Raw genomic sequence first — 24,968 nt, forward strand, 5'->3', positions numbered from 1 at the left:
GAAAAATCACCATGAACTTGGAGGAAGGGAAAACAACAGAGAGTACGTTTCAAATACGTTCGTTATTCAATTTTTTCGTGACCTGATGCCTCTGTGTGACAAAAATCCCGTAAAACCTTTAAAAATATATAAAAACATTATAAAGGCTTGATTTAGGTTCTAACAAGCAAAATAGTTTTGGTAGGCCCTATAACATTTCATCAGTTGTTGCGTTTTTTTATATCTACATACCTGTAAAGGAAAAAAATAGGTTAAAAAACTAAAATCCGAGGTCTACTCATAAGCAATCTGTACATGAAACAATGAATTAACCTGAGAGTAGGAGAATAAATGACAGAGGAAAGTGAAATTGGGAGAGGAGTATGACAAGAATGCTTCCTATCACCTCCATCATTCAATATCTACTTTCTAGTAAACACTACTGCAGGGTACTGTTTCTCTAACATTTACTTTACTTCAGGTGTACCGACAAACTCCATCCCCTCCGAAGATGGATTTCAACTCAAAATAGAGTGTCACTTTATGTGAAGAGAGGCAGGCCCGTACCCAGGATTTTTTGAGGGGGGGGGGGGCAGACCCATAGACGAATTTTCATAAATTTTCTCTCATATTATACAGTGTGTGTGTGTGTGTGTGTGTGTGTGTGTGTATGTGTGTGTGTGTATATATATATATATATATATATATATATATATATATATATATATATATATATATATATATATATATATATATATATAAGTGTGTGTGTGGGGGGTGTATAGGATAGGGTGGGTAGAAAAAATTGTTAATTTTGTTACGAAATGTTGAAGAACAGCATTTTCTAACCTATATGTATGCAACTACGTGACAAATATTTGACACTGACATTTGTTTCTGTCAGAGAGCAGAAAAAAAAGTGTATGGTACAAGTAGACTACTTGTGTTCATAATGCAAACAATTCAAATAGCCTACGAAAAGCAATACATGTGTGTGGGGTTGATAGATGAGGGTTCACACCCATTTTGCAAAGTCTCTGACTTTTCCAGGTATTTCAAATAACTGTGTAACGATTTAACATGTTAAATAAGAGTTACACTTCAACTTTGTAAGTTAATCAAATGAATCCCGTTCGTTAAACATTTTTGAAAATAAATTCAAAATAAAATTAAAGAACCTTTTTATAAGCAATATTACCCAAAAAGGAAGATTGTTGGGAAGATAAAACGAAACGTGTTTCCGGTTACAAATTCTGCCAAGCAAAAATCATTAAATTCCCCTGACTTTTCCAGCTTTTGAAAGCTTTCTTTAAAAAAAAACATTTCCTTCCAATTACCTCAGTCCTGGCCTTGTATTCCTGACTCCTCCAGTTGTCCAGGACTTTGGAGTCAGTGTAAACCCTGTAAATAAATTATCTGAAGGGAACGGCTAAGTGACTTCACCCTGGCAGTGTGTCTGCTGGCATAGTATTGTTTATATGGCGTATTTTCGCTTTTAGAATTTTATTCGGCAGTAAAAATAAATGCCAGTGGCAACCAAGAAGCTATTAAATGGGGTTGCATACATGTGGGATAGTAAATGCCATTTCCAACGGCTCGTAGCATCGAAATTTTTGGCCTTGATGTCCTCTGCACACTGTGAAAGTTGTCTGTTGTACGGTCACACCACTCTGTATTTATGTTCAAGACAATTACAAGTAGAAAAGAAGACAAGTTCAGTAAAACAAATTCCGATTGGCAGAATTTCGTAAATAATAATGTACTTAATTTCTTGAGTGTTTTGGACAAATAACAATATATGTTAAAACTACTTCAGGCAATTTCTTGCCCCAAAAATCTAGCAACGATTCTGCTGTGAAGTGGATTCTCCTATTTACATAATATTAATTAACCCTAAGCCATTGAGTGGCAGAATGAACATCAGTTGCAGAAAAACCCTGATGGTGAAAGAACACGAAGTTTTTTATCCTTCTGCTCAGTGGTGGCGAAAAGGGATCACAAACCTTGCGGTGCGGGTGGAGAGCTAAATGGCCCTTATATGGTTGGTTTTGTATTGCAGTCATTGAGGAACCTTTCTTCCATAATGTAAAGAGTATAGAAATTTCCCTCTATTCTAATTATGTGAAACATTAGAGACACTGTAAAAGAAGAAACCATTCAATAATCAAGGAATTCCTACTAGTCAAGTGTCAAACAACTGTTTTGACTAATAAAAAGTTCCGAAAATTTTAAAAATGTAGCTACACAGTATTCTACGGAAAGTCCTACAGTACAATGTCTGTAGTGGCGCAAGAGTCTTTCTTCCCTTATAGAAAGTGGTGTCCGAGCCGAGACGAAAAAGTCGGGACATGGATTAAAAGGAATGACTATCCCGACTAAATCGGAACGTCTGATAGCCTTGCAACAATGGTTATAGAACTAAAATAGCCTAATATTGCATACTGCACACTTCTAGAGCCTGAGTATGTCCAGAAACAACCTATTCATTTGTGCAAGGACAAAATCGAAATTCATGCAAAATTTGAAAAACCATCAACGTAATTTTTGTAGGTTTTTATAAGTTCAAATTAAAAATTTTCATGGCTCAAGGGGGGGGGCATGGCCCGCCTGGCACCCCCCTTGGGTACGGGCATGAAGAGACGTGTACAACGAGTTTCTGACTTCATTGAAATTCTCTCTCACTTCAGTCCCTGAAATATCCCAGTGGAGGAAAAATTCCCTCCCTTGAAAATATTCGGCGAAATGGAATTCCCGATTTGCCGAAAATTTACTTAGGCGATATATTTGTCCCTGTGGCATTCGGCGAAACGGGAGTGAACCATACAGAGTGTTTCAGTGACCTTGATTCAAACTGGCAGGGTTGATGGAGACTCGCCCAAGTACCAATATGAGATCAGGAACTCCGGGTTGCAACGCGCCATTAAAAAGTTATGAGCTAAAACTAATTGGGGCTTTATATGGCAGTGCAATAAGACAACTGAAAGATATCCTAAAACAACGTCGAACGCAAATAACAATTGACAATTGTCTGCTGTTATCTTTGCCGATGATTGTACAGTGGATAAGTATTATAAAACAAATTGTTCATCACCATGTTTATTCTCTTTGAGAGCTTGAACAATTGAAACAAAACGCCAAAAAAAGGACGAGAAAAATTAATGAAAATAGTCATGCACATCTGCCGAGCAACATTTGTGCATCCAACTGTACGCAACTACGCAGAAGAAGCTCACAGCTGCGACTAATAAATACAATTTTCAATCAAAACACATTACCTATACTATATAAAATAATTCCGTCCGAAAATGGCTTCGTTAAGTTTTCAATCGCGTGTACCAGTCTTCATAGGCGTTTTGAATTTTTTCCCCTGGGAGAGGCACAGAATAAGTTGTAAGCATATACGAAGTAGCAATGTGCAGATTTTTCTAGATATTAGATCCAACGTCAAACATATGTATCACATTCACATGAAGACAAACACGAACCCGATTAGTGACCAGTTAAACTAACCGCGACTGGAGCTTCAAAGTGGACTCTGAACCACTGTACAACCACCAGGAAACGAACCCAGGACCTTCTAATAACAAGATGGTAGAATTAGGTGATTCTTGTGAAACAGAAGTAGATCTGCATTATTTGAATTGACAGTGATTACATAAAGAAAGAGAAAAGCTTGAGAATTTGTCCCTGGGGAGAAACTTGACACGTTCTTTGGTCAAAAGAACATGATTTAACTACCAGAGCAAATAATGAATTCACATGAAAGACTCGAAAGCACACACGTGATGCCTCTCAGGGTATGGGGGTAATATCTCTCTTCGTTGTTCAAACCAAATAAAAATCAAAGTTAAGTTTGCACTAAGAAAAAGGAAGTCTATTTTACTTCCTTGCAAACTAAATACTTATATGCCTAACATATAATCCATGTCCCTCAAAGAAATTAAACTTCTTTTAATTCAACTTGATCACTCTATTCCAAAAACCAAGCCCGAACTCCTTAGTCAAGACAAAAGACACCCGTAATTGCCATGGTAACAGCCCTTACAAGATAAGTATATGCAGGTTAGTCACTATCCTGACATTATCAGTGATAGGTAAATTACAGAAATTAAGATTAAAGAACAATAAACATTTGTACAAGAGAAAATATAATTAATAACAATAAATATTAGTGAAATGGGAAAGGACGTATCAAACTATTAAAAATATTGGAAATATTTGATCTAGAATGCTCTATTGCCTTGTAACCAAGTTCCGGATTAAGATTCCGGTGTCGACTTAGTTAAGTGTCTGATCAATCTAGTCCCGATTTATGTATTTTCGATAAACTTTGTTTTATTCTTTTATTATCCGGAAAAGGATTACTCGAACATTTTTGGTTGGTTGTAATACAATGTTACCTTTGCTCTCTTTTTTATTATTATAAAATGTGGCCATCCTCTTGGAAAGGGGAACATGCCCCAGTATCCCACCCGCTAAATCGGCCAATGCCAGTCTCGGTCTCATTTCGGAACACTCCCTCCCCTCCCTTGTGACGTACCTATGTATCTACCTGAGAAATGCAACATCCGGTGGAGTTCAAAACCAAATTCATGAACAAGCAAACATTACAAGTTGCACAAGGCACGAAGAACAATTCCAAAAATTGTCCCGCATTGCCGAGAGCCTGCTAGTTACTTGAATCAACCAACAGATGGTGCTGGCGGTAGCATATTCTGTATCTGAAAGTTGCGTCTACATTCAGAACCGATCTTTGCTAGCGCTTGATACACGGCGGCATTTCCGACTGCGTTAACGTTCCCCAATGCTGCAATCAGGGGTGCCAAACAGGCTGGGGATCTTTTTCCCTTCAAATAATATAAAATTCAACATTTATACGGTAAATTTTTCCAAAATATATGGAAAAATTTTACACCTTAAATGCACCATATTTAATCCATTAAATGAAGAAAAGAAAGTGCTTAATGGTATTATCGAAGGGGGGGCGGGGGTGACAAATATCCAACTCTTACATATTAGGCCTTATTTTACACGTGGGTTCTGGGGGAGAATCTGAAATAAACGTTGGGGGTTCGGGGGGGGGGCAGTATCCAACTCTGGGTCTTAGATTATGGCGGGTTTTCAGTGAGAGGAGGATTGAGCATTAAATTAAGGGGGGCATCCAATTCTTGTGTATTATTGTTGTTTTAGACTGTTGCGGAAATTCAGGTGTGAAGACTGAGAATTTATTTTTAGGAGGAGGCAATATCCACTCTTCAATATGAACAGTAAGTCTAAAATTAGCATGTAAATTTTGGTGGTAGGATTGAGTATTAAATTTGAAGGAGATAGGAAGCTCTTAATAAAATGTTAAATCTTAGATTGTCAAGGGATTTCTGTAGTGGAGAGAGAGTACGACCCTAACGTGCCAAAAGAGAAGTAGGAAAAGACTCGGGATCCTAAGGAAGCATTGACACCCTATTAAATTAATATTCTTGAACGCCTGCAAAGAATTGGATGTAAAAATTTTCTTGCTCGCTTCGCCCGCAATTATGTATTACGAGAATGCGTGTTTGGCGCTTTACTGAGGTGACTGTGAAATTTTATACTACAGGTACATTACAAGAAGCAATATTCTCGATATTCATTAATAACATCACTTCTTAAAATATAATGCTTACAGTTTGCAAACTGCTTAATTTAAAGAAGGTGAATCATTTGGAACAAAAATATATCGAATCCGCATTTCTAAACTTCTTGTCACAGGAAAACTTTTACTTTAAAAAGTTAAATTTGCACTGAAGATAAAATTTACGTAATTATTGTTATGGGTTACTAAAGTAATTATATTCACCCCAAGAAAACGGGAGGGGGTGAGTTCTTTGAAAGAGGACTGCATTATATTATCGCCCCGAGCTTAAGAATTTCTAGCTAGTGTTCTGTAATGTCTCGTGAAACAATAATTGAATCGGTTATATGGCTGGAGCATGGTATTTGGGTTGCCAAGGTTGAATTTTCTATCTTTATCTTAAGTTGTGTAACAATTTGTGTTAAATACTAAAATTGTGAGTTTTATAAACCCAACCACAAACACTATTTATATGCATGTTTACATAATTTAATTTACTACATTTAACCAATCAATGTGCTAGCTTTAAGTTTTTCGAAAATCGAACAACTAAAAAATATGGACAGTTTAACATGGTATATCATTCAAATAGACATCAATTATTACGTATTTATCCAAACTAATTTGGGGGGATTATGATGAACGATTTTTGGGGCGGTCTTGAGTGATTGGCACCCCTGTTTAGGGAGGAGGGGCAGATCAAGTATAGTGTTCAGTAAAGCAAAGAAAAAAGTTACTTTCGGTAGACACGCTGTCGTAATTAAATACTTTGTGGGGATTACGATATTGTTTGGGGGCGCGAATGATTAGATTTTGAAGGGATGCATGACATGATTTTGTGAAGGATGCGCCATTGGCCTTGGAAGCACCCCTGAGTAATCCCAATATTTCCACAGGATATACACTAAGTTTGGTAACACGTTGAATGGCGATCGTGTTTCTAATAAATATATCGATTAAATTACTTAACGTCTACAAAAAATGACACTGTTCGTTCGAGCAATTTTTAAAAATGAAACGAAAATTTTAATGACAGCGTTCAAGTATAAAAGTTACAGTACAGTATGTATTTAATACTGTATGTATTAAAAGAAAACTCGAAACAAGCTGCAGACAACTTCTGCACCAGCGTACATAGAAATCCATTGCTTCAAAACACATAGGATGTGAGAGAAAAATTTATGAAAATAGTCATGGACAATATGAAGGGTAATACTCATGGATCCCACTTTACAGTCACTGGCAATAAAAATGGGACACCTAGATCCTGAAATACTTGCCTTAGCTGGAAGGCGTTATGTGTGTTGCCTAACTCTACGGGATAAGTGGAATCTAATAGCAAATTTTCCATGGTAACGTCTTCGACTTCTCCCTTCTGAGCCCCATGCGACTCGCGTCTTAAATTTTCATGAAATTTTGATATTTTTCATGAAATTTCTCTTTTCACCTAAAATGTTAACGCAATTTTTATGAACAGAGATAAATTTCAATTCATGTGGCAACACTGCTGCGAGGGTGCGGAACCAACAATCGTGTCCTAAAGAAATTCCCCCTTCAAAAATTTTCAACTGGGGAGGGGAAGTTTATGTTAAAACAATGGTAAGGAACTAGTTTTGAGGTTATATATATTTTACTAAAGATATCATGGAAAACATATACAAAGAACAAAAAAATATCTGTCTGTGTGTTTGTTTGTGAGTGTTGCATAATCTCTCTCTCTGTCTTTCAAGAGACCATTAATAGATCTACACCAATCACAATGCACAAGGAAAGTGAAATAATAATGCAAGCCAAATATAACTGTGAAATCTAATTGATTTAATTAAACTAAAAGGAAAACTAAACAAAAAGTTATAATAAAATCATTTCAATTATTGTAATTAATATTTTTAACAAGTTGGTAAAGGAATTTTTTTGGTACTTTATATATATTTTAAGTAATTTTCTTTTATACGTAATAATTAGGAGGCGAATTTATATGCACTACAACAGACCAAAATATGCATTAAAAGAGACAATATATACACTTAAAATATGCCCTAAAACTGCGTAACCAACCCAATACCCTGGCATACCACTGTGCAAATATTTCTAAAATTGAAGGAATTACCATCCCATGCCCAATTCGCATTCAACTATTCAACATGAATAGTAAAAAATAAAATTGGGTTTTGTGTTGGAACATATTTTAGCTTTTTGTCCCAAGTAACAGGATCATCATGCACTAGTTACTAACAGCTAAACACCAATAACAATACCCTTCTTTGCTTGCAAAATTTGTAAAAGAATTGAATAAAAATTGCACAACCGGTCTTGCAGCATCAAAACCTTCACAAATCATCCCCCAAGAGATAAACATTTGCAAGCAGAAAACTCAGACATAGACACTGATTTATGAAGATATCATATCAACAATTAATCAACAAATAATGCCACCCTGTTACTAGCACTAAAAGGTGGAACTGTAGCTCATTTCTTATAGATGTCGCTGATTGGTGGACGGGTGGTTTTCTTCACCTTTGCAACAACAGTAGTTTCCAGATAGTAGATGACCCAACTACAAGCCATGGTTAGGTGATATAGGTTATTCTTGGCACAAAAAAAGGAGAAGGCAAACTTGAAATGAAACATGCAACGTTCCTGCCTGCGTGCTACGCACTCCACACTAAACACTACACCAGTAGGCGATGCAAAAGTGTACCCATATACGTTAGCTTGTAACCAGCCGTAGACATGTATTCAAAGTATCTCAGGGCTTCCGATGATCCGAACCACTATGAGCATCCACCGGGTATCGAACCCGGAACCCCTTCATTACAAGGCGACGATGCTACCATGCGCCACCGAGGAGGCCCTTGCTCAACCAGTAAAACTTTATTAAATTTTACCCACACCTGTAAATTACATGTTTAGCACACTTACACCAGATGTCATCACTGCTCTGAAGGTCTGGAAGATAAGGGAGGACAGGGACCATTCATTTGTTACTCGCAGTGAGGTGCCTGGGGGGTATTAGGGACCTTATTTAATTTAGGGCAAAAATTATAACTTGACAAGTACAAAAACAAGACGCTGCAAATAGCTGTTGCGCAGCTCACACCACATTTCCACACTCCATTCTCTGCAGCTACGTTGGTTCGCAGTGTTGCAACCTGGAGGGAGAGGAATGGTCTGAGGATTCTCAACGAAATTTGTATTCGCTTTTTCCTGGGCTGTTTTCTCCTGTATGCAGGGACGTAGCTAGGTTGATCAGTTTTAGGGGGGGGGACGTAAGATATTTTATATGAAACTATTATAAATTAACACACTATTTATACATAATATAGGCTTATACTGTATACATACATTATATATATACGTATATATATATATAGTCTTGGAAAGGAAAGGAGCAAGGGCCACCTCGGTGGCGCATGGTAGCATCGTCGCCTTGTAATGAAGGGGTTCCGGGTTCGATACCCGGTGGATGCTCATAGTGCTTCGGATCCCACTTTATACTGTAGAACCAGTCCCGATTAGCCTTACTGTGTATAAAGTGGACTTAAAACACCAACTCAATCAATCAATAAATTGGAAAGGAAAATCATTTACTTTTGTAGCCCCCAACAATCTACGGATATAGACTCGCGAAATCCACAGCCATTATTCGGGAATCTAAATGCAGAATGAACTCATTAACTTAATGGCTGATACACCAAGAACAATGCTATTTAGTCTTTAGATTTGTAAATTTCCCCGAAGAAAATGGATTAATTTACATGCACTATAAAACTTGGCCCCAGTGCAAGAGGGCCAGCAGGATTTTTCCTCAGGGGGGGGGAGGGGGGCAAAGTAAGCTTTCATATCTTGCCCTTCAGTCATAGAAACTTTTATTATTATTAGTAGTAGTAACCCTATAGCGCTACAGCCCAATATTGGGCCCTGGCTTACCTCCCACGTGGGCCACCAGGGGGGCGTGGAGATCTGTAGCCAGATTAGGGGGATGGGTGGTAGGCCCGACCAACCCCCAGCCGTTGTAGTAATCGGATTACGCTCACTCACTCGGAGCTCTCCAATTTTCTCACGATGGTGGGTTGCCACCGGTCCTATACACAGGCCGAAAATTCCCGGAGACTGAACCAGGGATCTAACCCATGCCGTCCCGCAGCCGCCGTCCAAGGCAAGGTGCCTTAGACCGCACGGCCACGGAGGAGGACATTATTATTATTGCTTATTACTATTATTATCTTACAAATCATAAAATTCAAATTCGCATGACGACTGTAGTTCGTTAAAGGTTGGGACAGGGTGGACTGTCCCGGCTAAATGGGAACGTCTGGTAGCTTTGCATATGAAAACTAAAATTACATTATATTGCAGACTGCAAGCATCTGAAGCCTGCCTCTCTCCACAACAAACACAATTCATTTATGCAAGGACGAAATCTGAAAAATCATCAATGTCATTTTCGTAGGTTTTTACAGTTTTCCATTAAAAATATTTCATAGTTCGTCATGTCCTGGGTACGGGCCTGTCCCCCCTTAAAAGAAAACAGAATATATCCTGAAAACGTGCAGATTGTCTTCTTCTTCTTCTTAACAGAGTAATACCTATCAGTTATTTTGTTGGACATTCGCTCCCTAGTAATAAATATGTATTTGTGTAAATTAGAATACCTTCCTACTTCCCCCACCAGTCTTCAATGATTTCACACCCTGGCGGCTCCACACCAATAGATCCAAAAACAAGGCGCGCTAATGTCCATAGCGGTTACAAATTTTATGTTATGTGTATTTTGAAACTACGTAAGGTATTACAATCGTGAGACCACCAGTGCTAAGTATCGTATGATCAGCATTCTGTCACCCCAGCTTTTGAGACCAATAAGATCAAGTTTCTTCACGCGACACCCCCCTCCCATTTTGACATCATGTGCCGATCTATTTATCGCATTCCTGAGCGAGGTTTCTCCAGAGAAACTCTGCCTTAGCGCAACGCTTCCCTCAAATTGCGAGCAGCCAACCAAAAAGAAAAGCCCGATCGCCGCTATGACTCACAGCGCATTCCTCTCCCTCTAACTTTCTCCATTTCCACCTGTCCATTAGGCCTTGCCTTTACCCTTTTTTCGGCCATTTTTTTTCTTGTTTTAGTTCTACAAGTTTCTTTTTCTTCCGGTGGCGTGATCTTCGACGGACAAGGTAATTATGAAAGAGCAAAATGCAGTGTTGCCAACCGGCGCTCGAAAAGAGAACATTACGCCATGTCCAACTCTTCCGATTTTGGATATTTTACTTCGCTTTTCTAACTTCTAGGTTAATCACGACGATGAGGATGAATGAATTTATGTGATTAATTACGCGACAATCAATGACACGTCCTTGCCTTTCTGAAGTTCCCGGGTTCGAATATAATCTTGACAATGTATAGGCCACTGGTCAACATGATTTTTTTCTCAAGAAAACTAAATGGTGAGTCTAGTGAATTTAAATATATAATTGGAATTTTTCTATCAGGCACAGATTTTCTGTGACAGTTCCTTTTTGAAATTGGATTGCAGTGGTCTTTGGAATACTTTAACCTATATTTAACGTATATGAAGTGTTTCTTTTCGATACATATTTAGGTGTTGTTCACCTAGTTTATTCATAGATTCTTCCAAAGTTAACTTGAATGCTGTGCTCCTGCATAATGGCAATGAATTACCATCATTACCTGTAGCACATGCAGCTGGTATGAAAGAGACTTATGAAAATATGAAATTCATGCTGTAAAAACTCGAATATAGTAAATATAACTGGAATATCATTGGAGACTTAAAGGTTATTATTGCCTTACTACTTCGTTTGCAACTTGGATACAAAAAATTTTGCCTTTTCTTGTATGAATGGGACATCAAGCATAAGAAGTCTCTCACTACATGAGAAAATTGTGGCCTAAACGTGAATCTCTTATTTCTGGGCAGGAAAATGTGTCAAATACCCACTTAGTTAATCCTGAAAAGGTGTATTTGCCCCCATTGCATATCAAATTGCGAGTCGTGAAAACTTTTGTGAAAGCAATGGATGAAAACTCTGCTGCATTTATGTACTTGAAATCTAAACTTCCCATGCCAGTGATGTGAAACTGAAACAAGGCATTTTTATAGGCCCACAAATAAGATCACTAATAGCTGACGAACATTTTGAGACTGTTAAATCCACTGGAAAAAGCAGCCTGGTAGTAGTTCAAAAATGTATGTTGCAATTTTGTTGGAAATCATAAAGCAGAAAACTATTGTGATATGGAACATGACTAAAAATTAACTTCTTAGACTCCACACCTAGAAAAGCTTCTGGTTGTCAGCGATGAGCATGGCGAGCGTTTCCATCAGCAGATTTCTACAATGGTAAAAAATGTGCTGGCTGACTATTGATGGACCATAAAGAGAGATATCCCAAATGCAAAATATGCCTGCAAATCATTATCTTCAACGTTTAAAGTAAGCCAGAATGACATATTTCTTAATTATTTAGATTTAAGTTAAGTGCTGATTTCATAAAGGTTTACACGCCTCTCACACAAAAACCCTGCCTGATGGAAAAAAATCTAATATATTCGCATTCAGCATGAAAAGTACTTCTAGATTCAGTTAATTTTGTTCTTGTGAAAGAAAAAAAGGCCATTTTTCTAGACCAGTGTTACTTGTGACTTTCTGAGTGACACTCAACAATTTCACCCAATCGTCATTCATCCTCATAATTGCGATTAGCCATGTCTTTACGTTGCAGAAAAGCGAAGTAAAATGACGAAAATACAAAATTAGTAACAAGTTAGTATTTTTTTCACATTTAATGAATAGTTAGTTACTTGATTGAACAGAATAATTATAACAATTTTGGACGCATTCCTTAAAATCTTTGTTAATTGATTGATTAGGTTTGCTTTACTTCGCTTTTCTGCCACTTTGGCTAATCGCGAAGATGAGAATGACTGAGGATATGATGAATGGGCACTCACCAACACCCATGCCCGGGCCGGAATTCGAAATCCGGGATCTCTGGCGTCTTAGCACGATGTGCTAACCACTCTGCCACGGAGACCGGAAAGATCATCGTTAAATTGGTTATATTAGGAATATATGGCTGTACTTATCAGCAACATGGATTTCTTTGAGAATAGTACTTTTTGTATAGATAAGAGTTTGTCTATATGACGATATTATCAATTCAACTGCAGTAACTCCTCATATATTGTTATCTAAACCCTGTCCCAGCTAACTGTGGAGCAGGGCCGCGCATAGCGACAGAGGAGGAGGAGGGGAATTGAGTGGTGAAAGCGCAGTGTTGCCAACCCTACGGTTTTGACTCTACATGTACGGACGTACGGTCCAGACCTTAGTCCGTACGCTAAATGTACGACTTGTCAAAATTTGCACTTGCTGTTATATCCCTAATATTTCCCTAAGACATTCTTAAACCAAGCGTAAGGATCTGCAGACAAAGATCCGGTCCGTTTGCAATGTGCGTACGGTAATATCGTTTTCAAAAGTTGGCAACGCTGCAGATCCAAGCAGGGAAAGCGGGTAATTCCAGTCGTCCATTACGCAATCCTGTTTCTCTCACTGTTCATTGGTGGAGCCGTCTCGCGTCACTACTTGCGCAGAGACTTGTTCTTGTTCGCTTGGTCTACGGTTAGCTGGTACACGGTATAGTGATGATTGCTAGTACATATAAAAGGTATTGTTGAATTATTGTTATCATTGAGACAATTTGTTCTGGAGAATATATAAAAGTTACGGTATCTTTTGTGTTCAGAAAACATTATTTGCAAGATAATTATGTTACACCAATTTTTGCCCACAACTGAACGTGTATCTTGGTCGTTATGAAACTCGTCAAAACTAAATCGACTCTCCAAACCTTTCTGACCAGTTCTTGAAGATATTGCAGATAGTACAACAACTCATTGGTGGCTCCACAAATATTATACGTATGCGTGTTGTTACGTGCCGCAGAATAGTTATGTGGTCAGATATTGAATAGATTGGGAAAATATTCGTGTTATTTACTTTTTAGAGTAAAATTTCTAGACATGTCTCATCTCGAATATCATTAGTTGTAAAACAAGGACGAATAACATTCTTAGTTGACAATCGTAGTGTATTTATTTTTAGTGCATGTTCCAGGCTTGAACAACTCGCTTGCACTTGTCGATGCAGGAAGCAAGGTCTTCGCCTGGACACTACATAAACGCGACCGACCATGCGTCTCCTTCCTTTCCACCCCCTTTACAGCACTACAGTACCGCTACTCACTCTGCATTCCACATGTGCATACGACACCACAAATACGGGATTTAGACGGTCTTCTGTGGTGTTGAATGCAGTGCTAAAGTTTCACAGGGCCTTCGCTAAGTTTCATACACCACGTTTCCACTAACTTTGGATTATGTTTCCATTAAATGTATGGATGAAATCATTTAACTTCTACAAAAAAATGTCACTCAAGGTAGAATAGTGAAGACACCCATAATTGGCATAAAGAGGCATATTGCAATAGAAAAATATGAACGCGCATTTTAATGTTTGTATTTAAACGTAAAGACTACAGTAGTATTTTGTAGGCTACAGTACAGTATGTTATTGTATTTTATTTTCTTGTTGATATTGCTTTTGTCCATTATCAGTTTGTATACTGTTAACAATTTTAATAACATTTATATTACACGAAAAATGAAATTGATTAATTTGGTGTTTTAAGTCTACTTTATGCACAGTAAGGCTAATCGGGACTGGACCTACAGTTTAAAGTGGGATCCGAACCACTATGTGCCTCCACCGGGTATCGAACCCGGGACCCCTTGATTACAAGGCAACGACGCTACCACTGCGCCATCGGTGAGGCCCTACGGAAAATGAAAGTCTTGGGAAAATACTTATGTAAAAAAATTATCAGAAAAGGCAACAATCCTCTCTTGAAATACAAAAACCTCAATTGTCGCCTTTAACGATAAAAGCATTTATAGTCCACCACCAATTGTTTCGGAGGCAAAAAGAACATTATTTAGAGTGATTTCACACTAAAAGCGACGCGTGTCGCTTGGGGATTAAAAGCTCACTGAAACAACGGCTAAATTACACAAATAAATAATAACGAGACGAAAGGAGAAGGAATACGCTAACGAGTACGGTTAACTAGAGTGTACGTCGTATACCACTGCATACCCTCGGCTACTGTCTTTGCTGTATGTATGTATGTACAGTCATTCACAATAAAAACGAGACCGACGTAGCCTCCGACCTAGATCCTGAAATGCAGGGTGTTGTGTGGTTGCCTAACTGTACGGCGATTTCACCGCCATTTCTCTCGACAATGTTTTACATTGCACATGTATTGTACAATCCATTTCAGATTTACTATTTGATATACTTTACTCTATGCACAATATATTCCCATCTGAATTGGTTCCGATCTTCCTGAGATTTGAAAAAGATTGCAAAGTCGTCCTCGAGTATAATTTCTATGCATTTCTCTACTTTTCCACAATCCAGACATCCTCTTTAAGACATAGTAACGCACACGTTTTTGAAACGTGGATCTGCCAGTCTTTTTTTCAAGAGCATCATTTCCAGTGTCAGCGAGTTTATTTGGAGAACAGAAGATTCACATCTTTTGGCAAAATATTTTGGGAGCCTTCCAAACAGAGCACTGTTACCAACTGTAAGGTGAAGGACAAAGCGTATGATACAAAACAGATTATGCAGAAAGTAAGTCTGTTTCCAAACATTTCTAGGAAGATTAAAAACAGTCGATTTACTCAATCAATTGGTTCAATTTATCCGTTGCTTTGCGCTTAAAAATGAACAATGGCACGGCACAATAAATGCATCAGATCAAGGTTGATGCATCAATTGAAGGCAATAACATGTGTAATTTTATTTATTTGAAATGATCGTCTCATCTTCTCGCCTGATGCATTCCTTGTGCACCGCGCGGAACAGCAGTTAATAAAAGTGCATTTCTATGTATTTTGATGCACTACAGGTCAAAACCAGCATACATATTTTTGTCAACTGACACATTTAGGGTTCTGTGTGTGATGCAGATATGTCTAGATCGTTTAGGTAGCAACAGCTTTCCAAGAATCAGTGATTTATTCACCTCCAAATTTCCTCAACACCCTCTAAATTTTTTCACAAAGGTTCAATTTATGGTCACTTTGACTCTAAATACATTCTTACACTCCCTTTAAATACGAACTTGCACCCAACAGATGGAAAATTCTGTAAAAAAAACATCTACCAAGACTAAAACACACGAAAGAAAATGGATCAATTTCTTTATAATGAGGAGACTGTGATTTATTGTATACTGAAATGTTACCGAGACCACTGTTTAAACATTGAGATGATGATGAGAAGACTATTGGAGACTTACTCCCTGATAGTCTCGTCTCGTTTGAAACTTTAGTAGAGTCCACCTACCTTTGTCGCGACCATCGATGCAAGTGCGCATGCGCTGAATGGAGGAGTCCAGTGGCCAAATAGGGGTGGAACGGATAAGTGAAACACGCTCCGTGAAAAATCGTCTGCTGAAGTTTTACACACAGTAACGTCGCCGGCTAAATTGTAAAAACCATCACAAACCACAACAAAGGAAAGCGATAAAAAAACAAAACAACCGAACTCATACAAACGATATACTGCTCTGAAACTACAGCGTTGTTCTGCTGGTGTTTCTACTACCCTCCCAGAAGATTTACGCTGGCACAGCTCTCGCACTGGCTTGTTGTCTGCAGGCTCTTTTTGTCAAACTTATGCTTGGTTCGGTTCCCGAATTTGTGTCTCTCGGCCTGGGCATAGATGCTCTTTGTGAGTGTCCCTTCATCAATTTTACCTTATCATCAGTCATCCTCATTGTTGCGATTATCCAAAAATACTTAATATTAGTAATGCTCGGTGCAAACACGGCGTTCAAATTCTCCTCGCAAAGAGAACCGAGAGCTCTACCTAGGAAAGCGCTTCTCTCAGTGAACAGAAGCACTCACGTGACAGCTGCCAACGTCTGCCAGCAGACGAAAGACCACCGAGTGGCGGGAGCGGTTTCAGGATAAAGTTTCTTACTGGCTTGCAGTCTGGTCTTCCACCATCGGACAGTAATGTTCAATGTTAAATATATCATAATTTCTTCAAAATCAAAAGTGCTTTACCATTCGAGACTTGGCAATATAGATAGGGCCTTCAGCTATGTATATTTATATTAAGTTTTCTTTTTTACATTTGTATACATATTATTTCGAGACTCGAGACTTTCGAGTGTGTTACCAGAACAAAACGCATCGAGACTGAAATCAGAACGAGACTGGTTTCCTCTATTTCGAGACGAGACTTTACAAAATCTTGTCTCGTTAGAATCCCTCCGAAACTGCACGACAATAGTACTTACTTTATTTCAAATTCATTATTTTACGTCGCTTTTCTCTCGCTATTGAATAATTTGGATAAAGAGGACTAATACTGATTAGGTGAAATTAATAAAGGAACACCGATATCAAGGCCGAGACTCGAACCTGAAACCTTAGGTGACGGTATGGAGTTCAGACGTTTTCCCTTCATTTCATAATCATTGATCTGCATCGGCGCATTGGACTGTTACTTAATTTTGAGACAATGACCTATAACCCTCCTTTGTTAACTCGTGCTTGTTTTCCGGAATAAAGATTGAATCCTGAAGAGAGATTAGTGGGCACGTTATGGTAATCCAGCAATGAGCACCAATGGCCAGGAATCTGAGCGGGAAAATGATTGACAGGGTACACGACCTTTATAATAGCTAACAATCTATTGCGAACGTCAAGAGTCCCAATCAACTATTAGTACACGGAAGAGCCACGGAAAAACTCCTGCGGGGATATCCCGTTTCCCATAGGTTACCCAAGATAAATTCTAAATACAATACTAATTTCTGGTATTGGCCATATCAATCAGAAAATAATGGCTCTCCAGTACAGCAGATCGGCATAGCGCTTGTTTTGAACGCTAAAATGAAAGTCCTGCATGGTAAAGCATGTCGATCAATTGTGCTCAACTTATCATCTCATTGTCGAGATTAACCCAAAGAGACATCAAAGTGACGGAGAGAGAGAGAGAGAGAGAGAGAGAGAGAGAGAGAGAGAGAGAGAGAGAGAGAGAGAGAGAGAGAAAATAGTGATTCGTCCACCATCTTGAAAGGTGTTACCGGCAGTGAAATAAAAGGTATTTAGAAGCTCGAAAGTTGTGAATTTAAGGCAGCTAGCACGAGTTTCGTTCTTTAAGTTCCAAAAATGAGGATGTGAACAGTGTTTCGAAAATGTCAACAGAATCTGGAGCAGACGCAAAGTAGGGAACAAGAGTTTCTCTCGTCTACCATCTGGAAATGCATTGACCGATTTCGCTCAGCAACGCCACCAGTTCGTTCCTCTAAGTTATCTGGCAGCCACAGACATTTTCAGCTCAAGATCGCCAAATTTTCGATAGCTAGGTTGCTCGAGAGATTGGACTCAAGTCTTTCCTAAAGTATATTCTATCGCCAAATTGTAGCTCAAGTTAAGCCCTAAAGTTCCTGCGAGTAGTAGTCTAGACAAAGTTTTCAAAATGTTAAAAGATGGTGATGGTGTATATCGTTACCTACTTCAAATACTTGAAACCTTTTGAATGGTGTACTTATTGGTGCTCTAGAAGATCATGGTCTCCAGTTCGAATTCCACTAAGAAGACCCAAGCATAAAGCTCCTCCACCCTTCCATGTTATTCACCGTGGTTCATAAGTTCCGTGAAACATTTTAGAAATTCACCACAGAAAAACTGTGCAATGGATAGTGGTAATTCTCTGACACCGGTAGAACGACAAACTCTCCAAGTTTTTGTAGAAAACTGCACGAGCACATAGTTACCATGGTTTGCCGCTAGGAGGCAGTAGTAGCAAATATGGCATTAAGTAAAGCGTTTTGTGTGTTGGAATCGCAAAAACCTTGTCCGATGTGATTGCGCGGCGACCATTTCGAGCAGAATTTGAGAAGGACACTCCACTCGCCGCTAATCCCAAGGAAATTCGCAAACTGCGAATACAAATAATATGCTAGCATGTGTGTGGGACGAAACGCAGTATCGATTAGATATCTGCCGCATCAGCAAAGGCGGACACATTGACCATTTGTGAGGTCTGTACAAAAACTAGGATAGTTTGTCGTTCTATCGGCAATTTTATGAGTTCTTTCCTGAGGTCTAACTAACTTTCCTGCCGTAGGTACAGTACAATGGGACGACTAAAAAATTACAGTTGGGTTCTGAAACTAAACTCCGTGCTGCAACAACCCTTCGAGGACCAAGGCCTGTAAAGTGGCGTTTCACTGTGTAACAACCCTGCGTGGTCGCCATATTATATTTTGTTAAGAAGAATGCATGCTAAATGTCCCTGCGAGGTGTACGCTTTTAGTTTAAATGTGTTAACGGATCCACCTTTGCTTATTATTAGACCCTGCGTGGTTGCTGTATTCAGTAAATGTTATCAATTATTGTCATTTACACTGTTCAACTCGTTGTTTAGAATTGCAGAGTCCTGCGAGGCTCATTATTAATTGTATTGTCTGAATGCACACAGTTTTAGTTTATATTAGCACGTGCATCTAGTGATTTTCCCACTAGTGATTTCTCAATGTCAAAACCTTGATAATTTTCAGTACGGAGTTTGCTATATGTAAAAAAATGAGTTAGCAACGCGTACTTGTAGTTAAAATTTTCACCCACCCATGCGCCACCGCGAGTATAAAGCCAGCGCAGCGAGGCCCGAGCTCAGTTGGCTCCCTGATGTCAACAGGCAAACATCCAGGGTTAACTGGCCTCCCAGCCTGAAGACTAGAAGCCATCCCAGAAGGAAGAAGAAAGAAGAAGAAGAGCCTAGCAGCAAGCTACCTACCTGGTCCGCTCGCTTCGGCAGATAGGTGCTCAGGTTCTACCTGCCCGGCTTGACTTTTGACTTTGACCTTCCTTTCTAACCTGCCGTCACTGCATAGGAGACACCGGTTGGCTCGCCAATTCCCTCCTAACGCAGGGGGGTGTAGCGGCATCCTTTAATCCTTTTACCCAGCGCCCGCTATTCGGGGGTACCGATTGGTTTCGGCCAATTCCCGGCTGTGGTTGGGGGTACTACGCACAACCTACTCTCTCTCACAGGGGAACCCGTGACGTCAGCGGTGACCAAGGCCCTAAATAAAATTAGGTCCCCATACTCCCCCTGGCGCCTCACTGCGAGGAATAAATTGGATGTTCCCTGCCCCCCCTTTATCTCTTCGAGACCAAAGATGGTACAGATGAGAGCACGTGCGTGGTACAGGTAAAAGCACGTGTGTGGTACAAGTAAATGCACGTAGGTGTTACAGGTAAAGACACGTGTGATAACAGACATTCTATTATTAAGATTATAATAAACATATATAAATATATATAAACCTTTCTTTACACCCAGCAAGCCCTGAGATAATTCTGAGTCCATGTTCTACGGCTGACAAGAAGTTAGTACATATGGGTAGACTTTTGCCGTTCACCTAGTTGCAGGGTTTAGTGTGTTGAACGCAGCCAGTGCCTGTATTCTGCACTGTGTTGTTGTGGTTACGTTAGTGCTGTTGTGAGCACGGGTGGACGTTGCAACTGGCGGTTGTAGTGGCCAATAACTTCCAAATTGCAAATTAAAAATAAAAACAGTCCACAGTATGAAAGGGCAACTTAAAAAGTTTCATTTGGCAACAATGTGATATCTGGGAGATTGTAACATCACACTTCAAATTGTGACTGACCAAGATAATGTAATGTGCGTATCAGGAGCGTATATTGTAGGCTACCTGCGAAGCCTGAAACGCAGACTAAAATACAGAAGAAAAAATATATTAGGAATTGTGAATAAAAATTACTCATTTTAATAAGAAGATCGTGATTCTGTAGTTAGCAACCTGTCCGCTGTTGGCATGGGAACGTGGCTTCCTTGAAGACACCAACAATGAGCAGAATGTGTAACTAACCATTTATTCATGGTATTTATCGATAAATAGTCTTCTCCCTTCCTCTATGGCTTAGGACCACGTGTCATAGTGAGAGAGGCCAGATCTTGTACTCAGCATACACAACTGGTGCGCACACTTTTCTTTTTCACGGAAACCCTGACGACATTTTCGAAAGAAAGAAAAAAAAACTTTGTACAAATATGGCTAATAGGATGTACTGAATGTAAGAAGGAGAACACATTACCTGGAATCCTTTGCAGAGAATACAGGAGCCCCCTCGCAGCCGACAACAGAGCGTGCATCAGTAAGGAAGACAGGACCAGCCGAATTGCAGATCAAGCCACGGCTGCAGGAGTTGAGGAAGAGTTCCGGGTGGAGGCTGCCGAAAGGAGTCGATTCCACAACCACAGGCTGGCCGCGAAAGCCGGCAGAAGTCTGCTTCAAGAGATTCGATAGAGCCTCTTCCGGAGAGCCCGAGGCTACGTCGTCGCAAAGCAGGACCAGGATGGGCAACAGCAGGCTAAGGTCGTCATCGCCAATTTTCCAATCGACGCCGAGAAGTTTCCCGGTAGCTTCCGAGAGGAGAGGACACTTCCACAAGCAGAAGAGCTGGAAGCTTTTTCTGTGGCGGCCGAGTTCTTTCTCCATTATAACATCTAACTTTAGATTCTTCGTTACGTCACCTCTTCCACGTATCACCTTACCGGCTTGCAGATTTTCCAGTAGTTCTTTGCCTGATGAACTGGTAGCCAGTGAATACAGTAACGTTCCATGGCTGAGAACCCAGTGTCCATTGAACAGTATCCCAGAGCAGTTGCCCACCAACGTCACTCCAGTTCTACACTCCACGATGCAGCCTTTGATGTCCATTTGTAAGAGTGCCTGCAAGAAAGACGAGAATAAATAATCATTGTTTCATTCTCAGGTCAATAAGACAGCATTTACTAAAGCAATATAAATCCAAGTCTCTGGATTAAGAGAGAATCATGCAAGTCAACTTCCACGAGATAGACAAAGATGTGCAGAAAGAAAATAGGTGGGAGGAGTCCACTGTGATGTCAGATGCGTAGCAGCATACTCTGCATTCCCTACGCATGCGCAAAAGAACGGAAGAGCGTGAGTGGGAGGAGTTTCCTCTGACGTCAGGTGAAAGATGCGCAGTGAAATACTCTGTAATCCCTTCGCGTACGCAGAAGAGCGAAAGAGCGGTGTGGGAGAGGAGTCTACTGTGATGTCAGATGCGGAAGATGCGCAGTGGCGTACTCTGTATATCCTACGCATGCGCAGAAGAATGAAAAGCATTGGGTGGGAGGATCCTTCACTCTGACGTCATGTAGAAGTAGCTTACACGTAGTGACATTCCGTTCCTTGATAGAAGGACGAAAGTGTAACACATCAGAACTTTCTTCTTTTCACATTTAGATAAACTTCAATGTATTATTACATTGTAATAAAAATAGTAACAAACATATACTCTGTTTGAGGTTGTTTTATACCGGGTGGCCCAAAAGTCCCGGAACGGTCACATATCGTGAGAAATACACACACACACACACACACACACACACACACACACACACACACATATATATATATATATATGAAAATTTCATAAAATCCAAAAAAAATTCCAAGAGACGCTCTGCCCCTAATTGAGCTAGAGTGAAAGCGATTGCAGATTCGGAATCTGCTCGTCAAGACCTTTCAATAGAGTTTATGGTAGACCCCCCCCTTCCATGTTTATGAAAATTTAAAATCGCCATATCTGCGTTCCTAATTGAGCTAGGAGGATGGTTGATAGCTCGTTGGACTTGGAATGAAGTCCTCTTTCCGATTCTACAATACAAAATGGGGGTTTCCATTTCAAATTTCACAGTTGCCCCCCGCCCCACCCCCACATATTGTTTCGTTTTTCGATTCGATGTGTATTTCTCACGATATGTGACCGTTCCGGGACTTTTGGACCACCCGGTATATAAAAAAAAAATCCTGAGTGCTCTTAATTGACGAGGAAAAAGTTGTTGTTGTTATGGTTCATGTATTACACGAACACTGTCTGTAAGGCGTTAAAACTTACCCCTCATTATCAATGTTTAAGGTTATTATGACGAAGTGATTCTCTTGAGTTATCGACCAGATGAATTCTGTGAAAATTTTGAGAGAGAGAGAGAGAGAGAGAGAGAGAGAGAGAGAGAGAGAGAGAGAGAGAGAAAGATCACTCTCATCTTCAGTGACCGAATTGGTACTACCTTTCTGGAAGAACTCATTCCCTGGGAAGGTATCCTCATTAGGCAAATCCAAGTGAGAATTAAGATAAAGGAGTTTACTTGAAATGTACCTGTCCCTCACAATAGGTAAATAGCCAAGCTATATATACGTATACACTTTAGTACGCTAAAAGATTCCCTACCATGTCCACAATCGGGTGACTACATATTTTTCAACGAATGTGATGCATGGTAGTAGGACAATTCGTTGTCCTCGGGAATTTTACCAAGATGCCATTCTGTGTTTAATGTTCACATTTTCAATCAGCGTCGCTTGTTGATGTAGTGTATACCCAGAATATTTTTGGTACTGTCCGAAGGTTAAATTACGAATTATAGCTCGGATTTAATTAAGTACGTATTAATTCCTTTGAAGCAAAAATGACAATTGTCGGCGAATTACAATGTTAGGAACGTAAACATGTTGCGTAATTCTACTACATGTTTTGAGGCATATCCATGTGCGCATATATGGGAGGTCATAACGGGAATAAACCCCTCCCGGGTCTTCCCTGGGCGTAGTGGTAACGTCGTCGCCTTGCAATCAAGGGATCCCGGATTATACCCTGTCCCAGCTAACTGTGGAGCAAGGCCGCGCACAACGTCAGAGAAGCGAAGGAAATCTATTGGCCAGAGCGAAGGAGTACACGCTGCTGGGAAGGCAGTCGCTTTCCCCCACTCCACGCAATTCCGTTCCTCTCACGTGTTCATTGGTGGAGCCGTCTCCCGTCACTACTTGCGCAGAGACTTGATTTCGTTTGCCTGCTCTACAGTTAGCTGGGACAGAGTATAGATGCCCTGTGGAGGTACAGTCACGGGCAATAAAAATGGGACACCAGATCCTGAAATACCAACCTCCCTGCGGCAAAATGTTGTGAGTATTGCCTAAATCTACGGCGGTGGTAGAAGTTGTTACTGAAAAATTGCTATTAAAATCAACTAATCAAGTTTTGTTAACATACGTTGCAAGTTTACAAGTCTACATTCAGCCGACCGATGTGACGAAGAAGACCGAGCGAAGTGCTTTGTCTGGTTCAGCGAGTTCCTGCACAAGTTGCACCTTGTAAGCATTCAGTTGCAAACGCCTGTAAAGCACATCCCATAGCTTAGAGTGGAACATTTCCAACTCAAGACTTGCTTTTCGAACCGAGTTTCTGGGAATGTGCTAGGTTATTATTATTATTTATTATCTCAATAGGGTTACGATTAAGCCATACAACATTTCATTTTGAACAATATTAATGCAAATAATAACTTGATACCCTATGCAGTAAAAAGAAAAATATATACAAAATATACAAAAGCTACATCTAAGGAAAATGTGATGAATTTACATGAGTATACGTAAAAAGTGTTTAAAGTCAATGAAATAAAGAAAGTTTAAGAGTTATACACATTTAGAGGAAAGGAAAGTGTAAAAGTGTGTGGGTTTGGATATGGATGTGTATGGAATTACTGTTCAAAGTACAGGGATGACAATTTTAAAACATATGTGTGTGGTGGGAATTGTGGTGGGGGGGGGGGGTAAGCACTGAAAATAATGTTACTGGAGTTAGAATTTATAGACATGTAAACGTAGAGACGACGGAACTGCGCTTTGCTGGTACTGAGTTTGACCTTTGTCGGGACGTTACCGCTGCTAGGTACGAGAAGGACTTCTGACCAAATCTGCTTTTGTTAGGTTTGGGGATTACTAGGTCTCTATGTAAGGACGATCTGGTATTTCGGGTACTGAACTCAGAGCGGAGCTTAAGCCTATTATGCAGTGGAGATGATTTGTTATGCATACTATATATTTTACGAATATAGTTATTTATTTGGAGGTTAAAATTTAGCTGGGGTCGATAATGATTCAGAGATACTTTAAATGATTGCTCAAAGGTACTCTGGCGTCATTAAGGGTAATATCTATCGTGTTAGGCGGGATTCCCTTACCGGTGTGAAGCACCATAGCCTTCGTCTTTGCAGCGTTAAGCTTCAGGTTGTTGATGTACTAATTTAATACTTTGGGGAATGCGTTTTCCATTTTCTCCTTTACATCCTATACTGGATCCGCGCTTAGAAGGAACTGTAAGGTAAACAAATGCACGTGTATGAATACAGTGTTGCCAACCAATAACTGCA

The 24,968-nt window shown here is 39.7% G+C and overlaps 1 protein-coding gene across 2 annotated transcripts in view; it reads right to left on the minus strand.

The window, feature by feature from the left end:
• The window catches only part of LOC145979567 (peroxisomal leader peptide-processing protease), a 606,981-nt gene that overhangs the window by 106,471 nt on the left and 475,542 nt on the right, over positions 1-24,968 (minus strand). For both annotated transcript variants that reach the window (XM_083112540.1, XM_083112539.1), the window contains exon 4: positions 20,822-21,459. In XM_083112540.1, coding sequence (XP_082968666.1) covers positions 20,822-21,447 — 626 coding nt within the window. In that variant the 5' untranslated portion in view covers positions 21,448-21,459. The remainder of the gene's footprint in view (positions 1-20,821; positions 21,460-24,968) is intronic.

This window comes from Lepisma saccharinum, chromosome 26 (assembly GCF_977018435.1).
Source record: "Lepisma saccharinum chromosome 26, izLepSacc3.1, whole genome shotgun sequence".
In the NCBI taxonomy this organism is placed as follows: Eukaryota; Metazoa; Arthropoda; class Insecta; order Zygentoma; family Lepismatidae; genus Lepisma; species Lepisma saccharinum.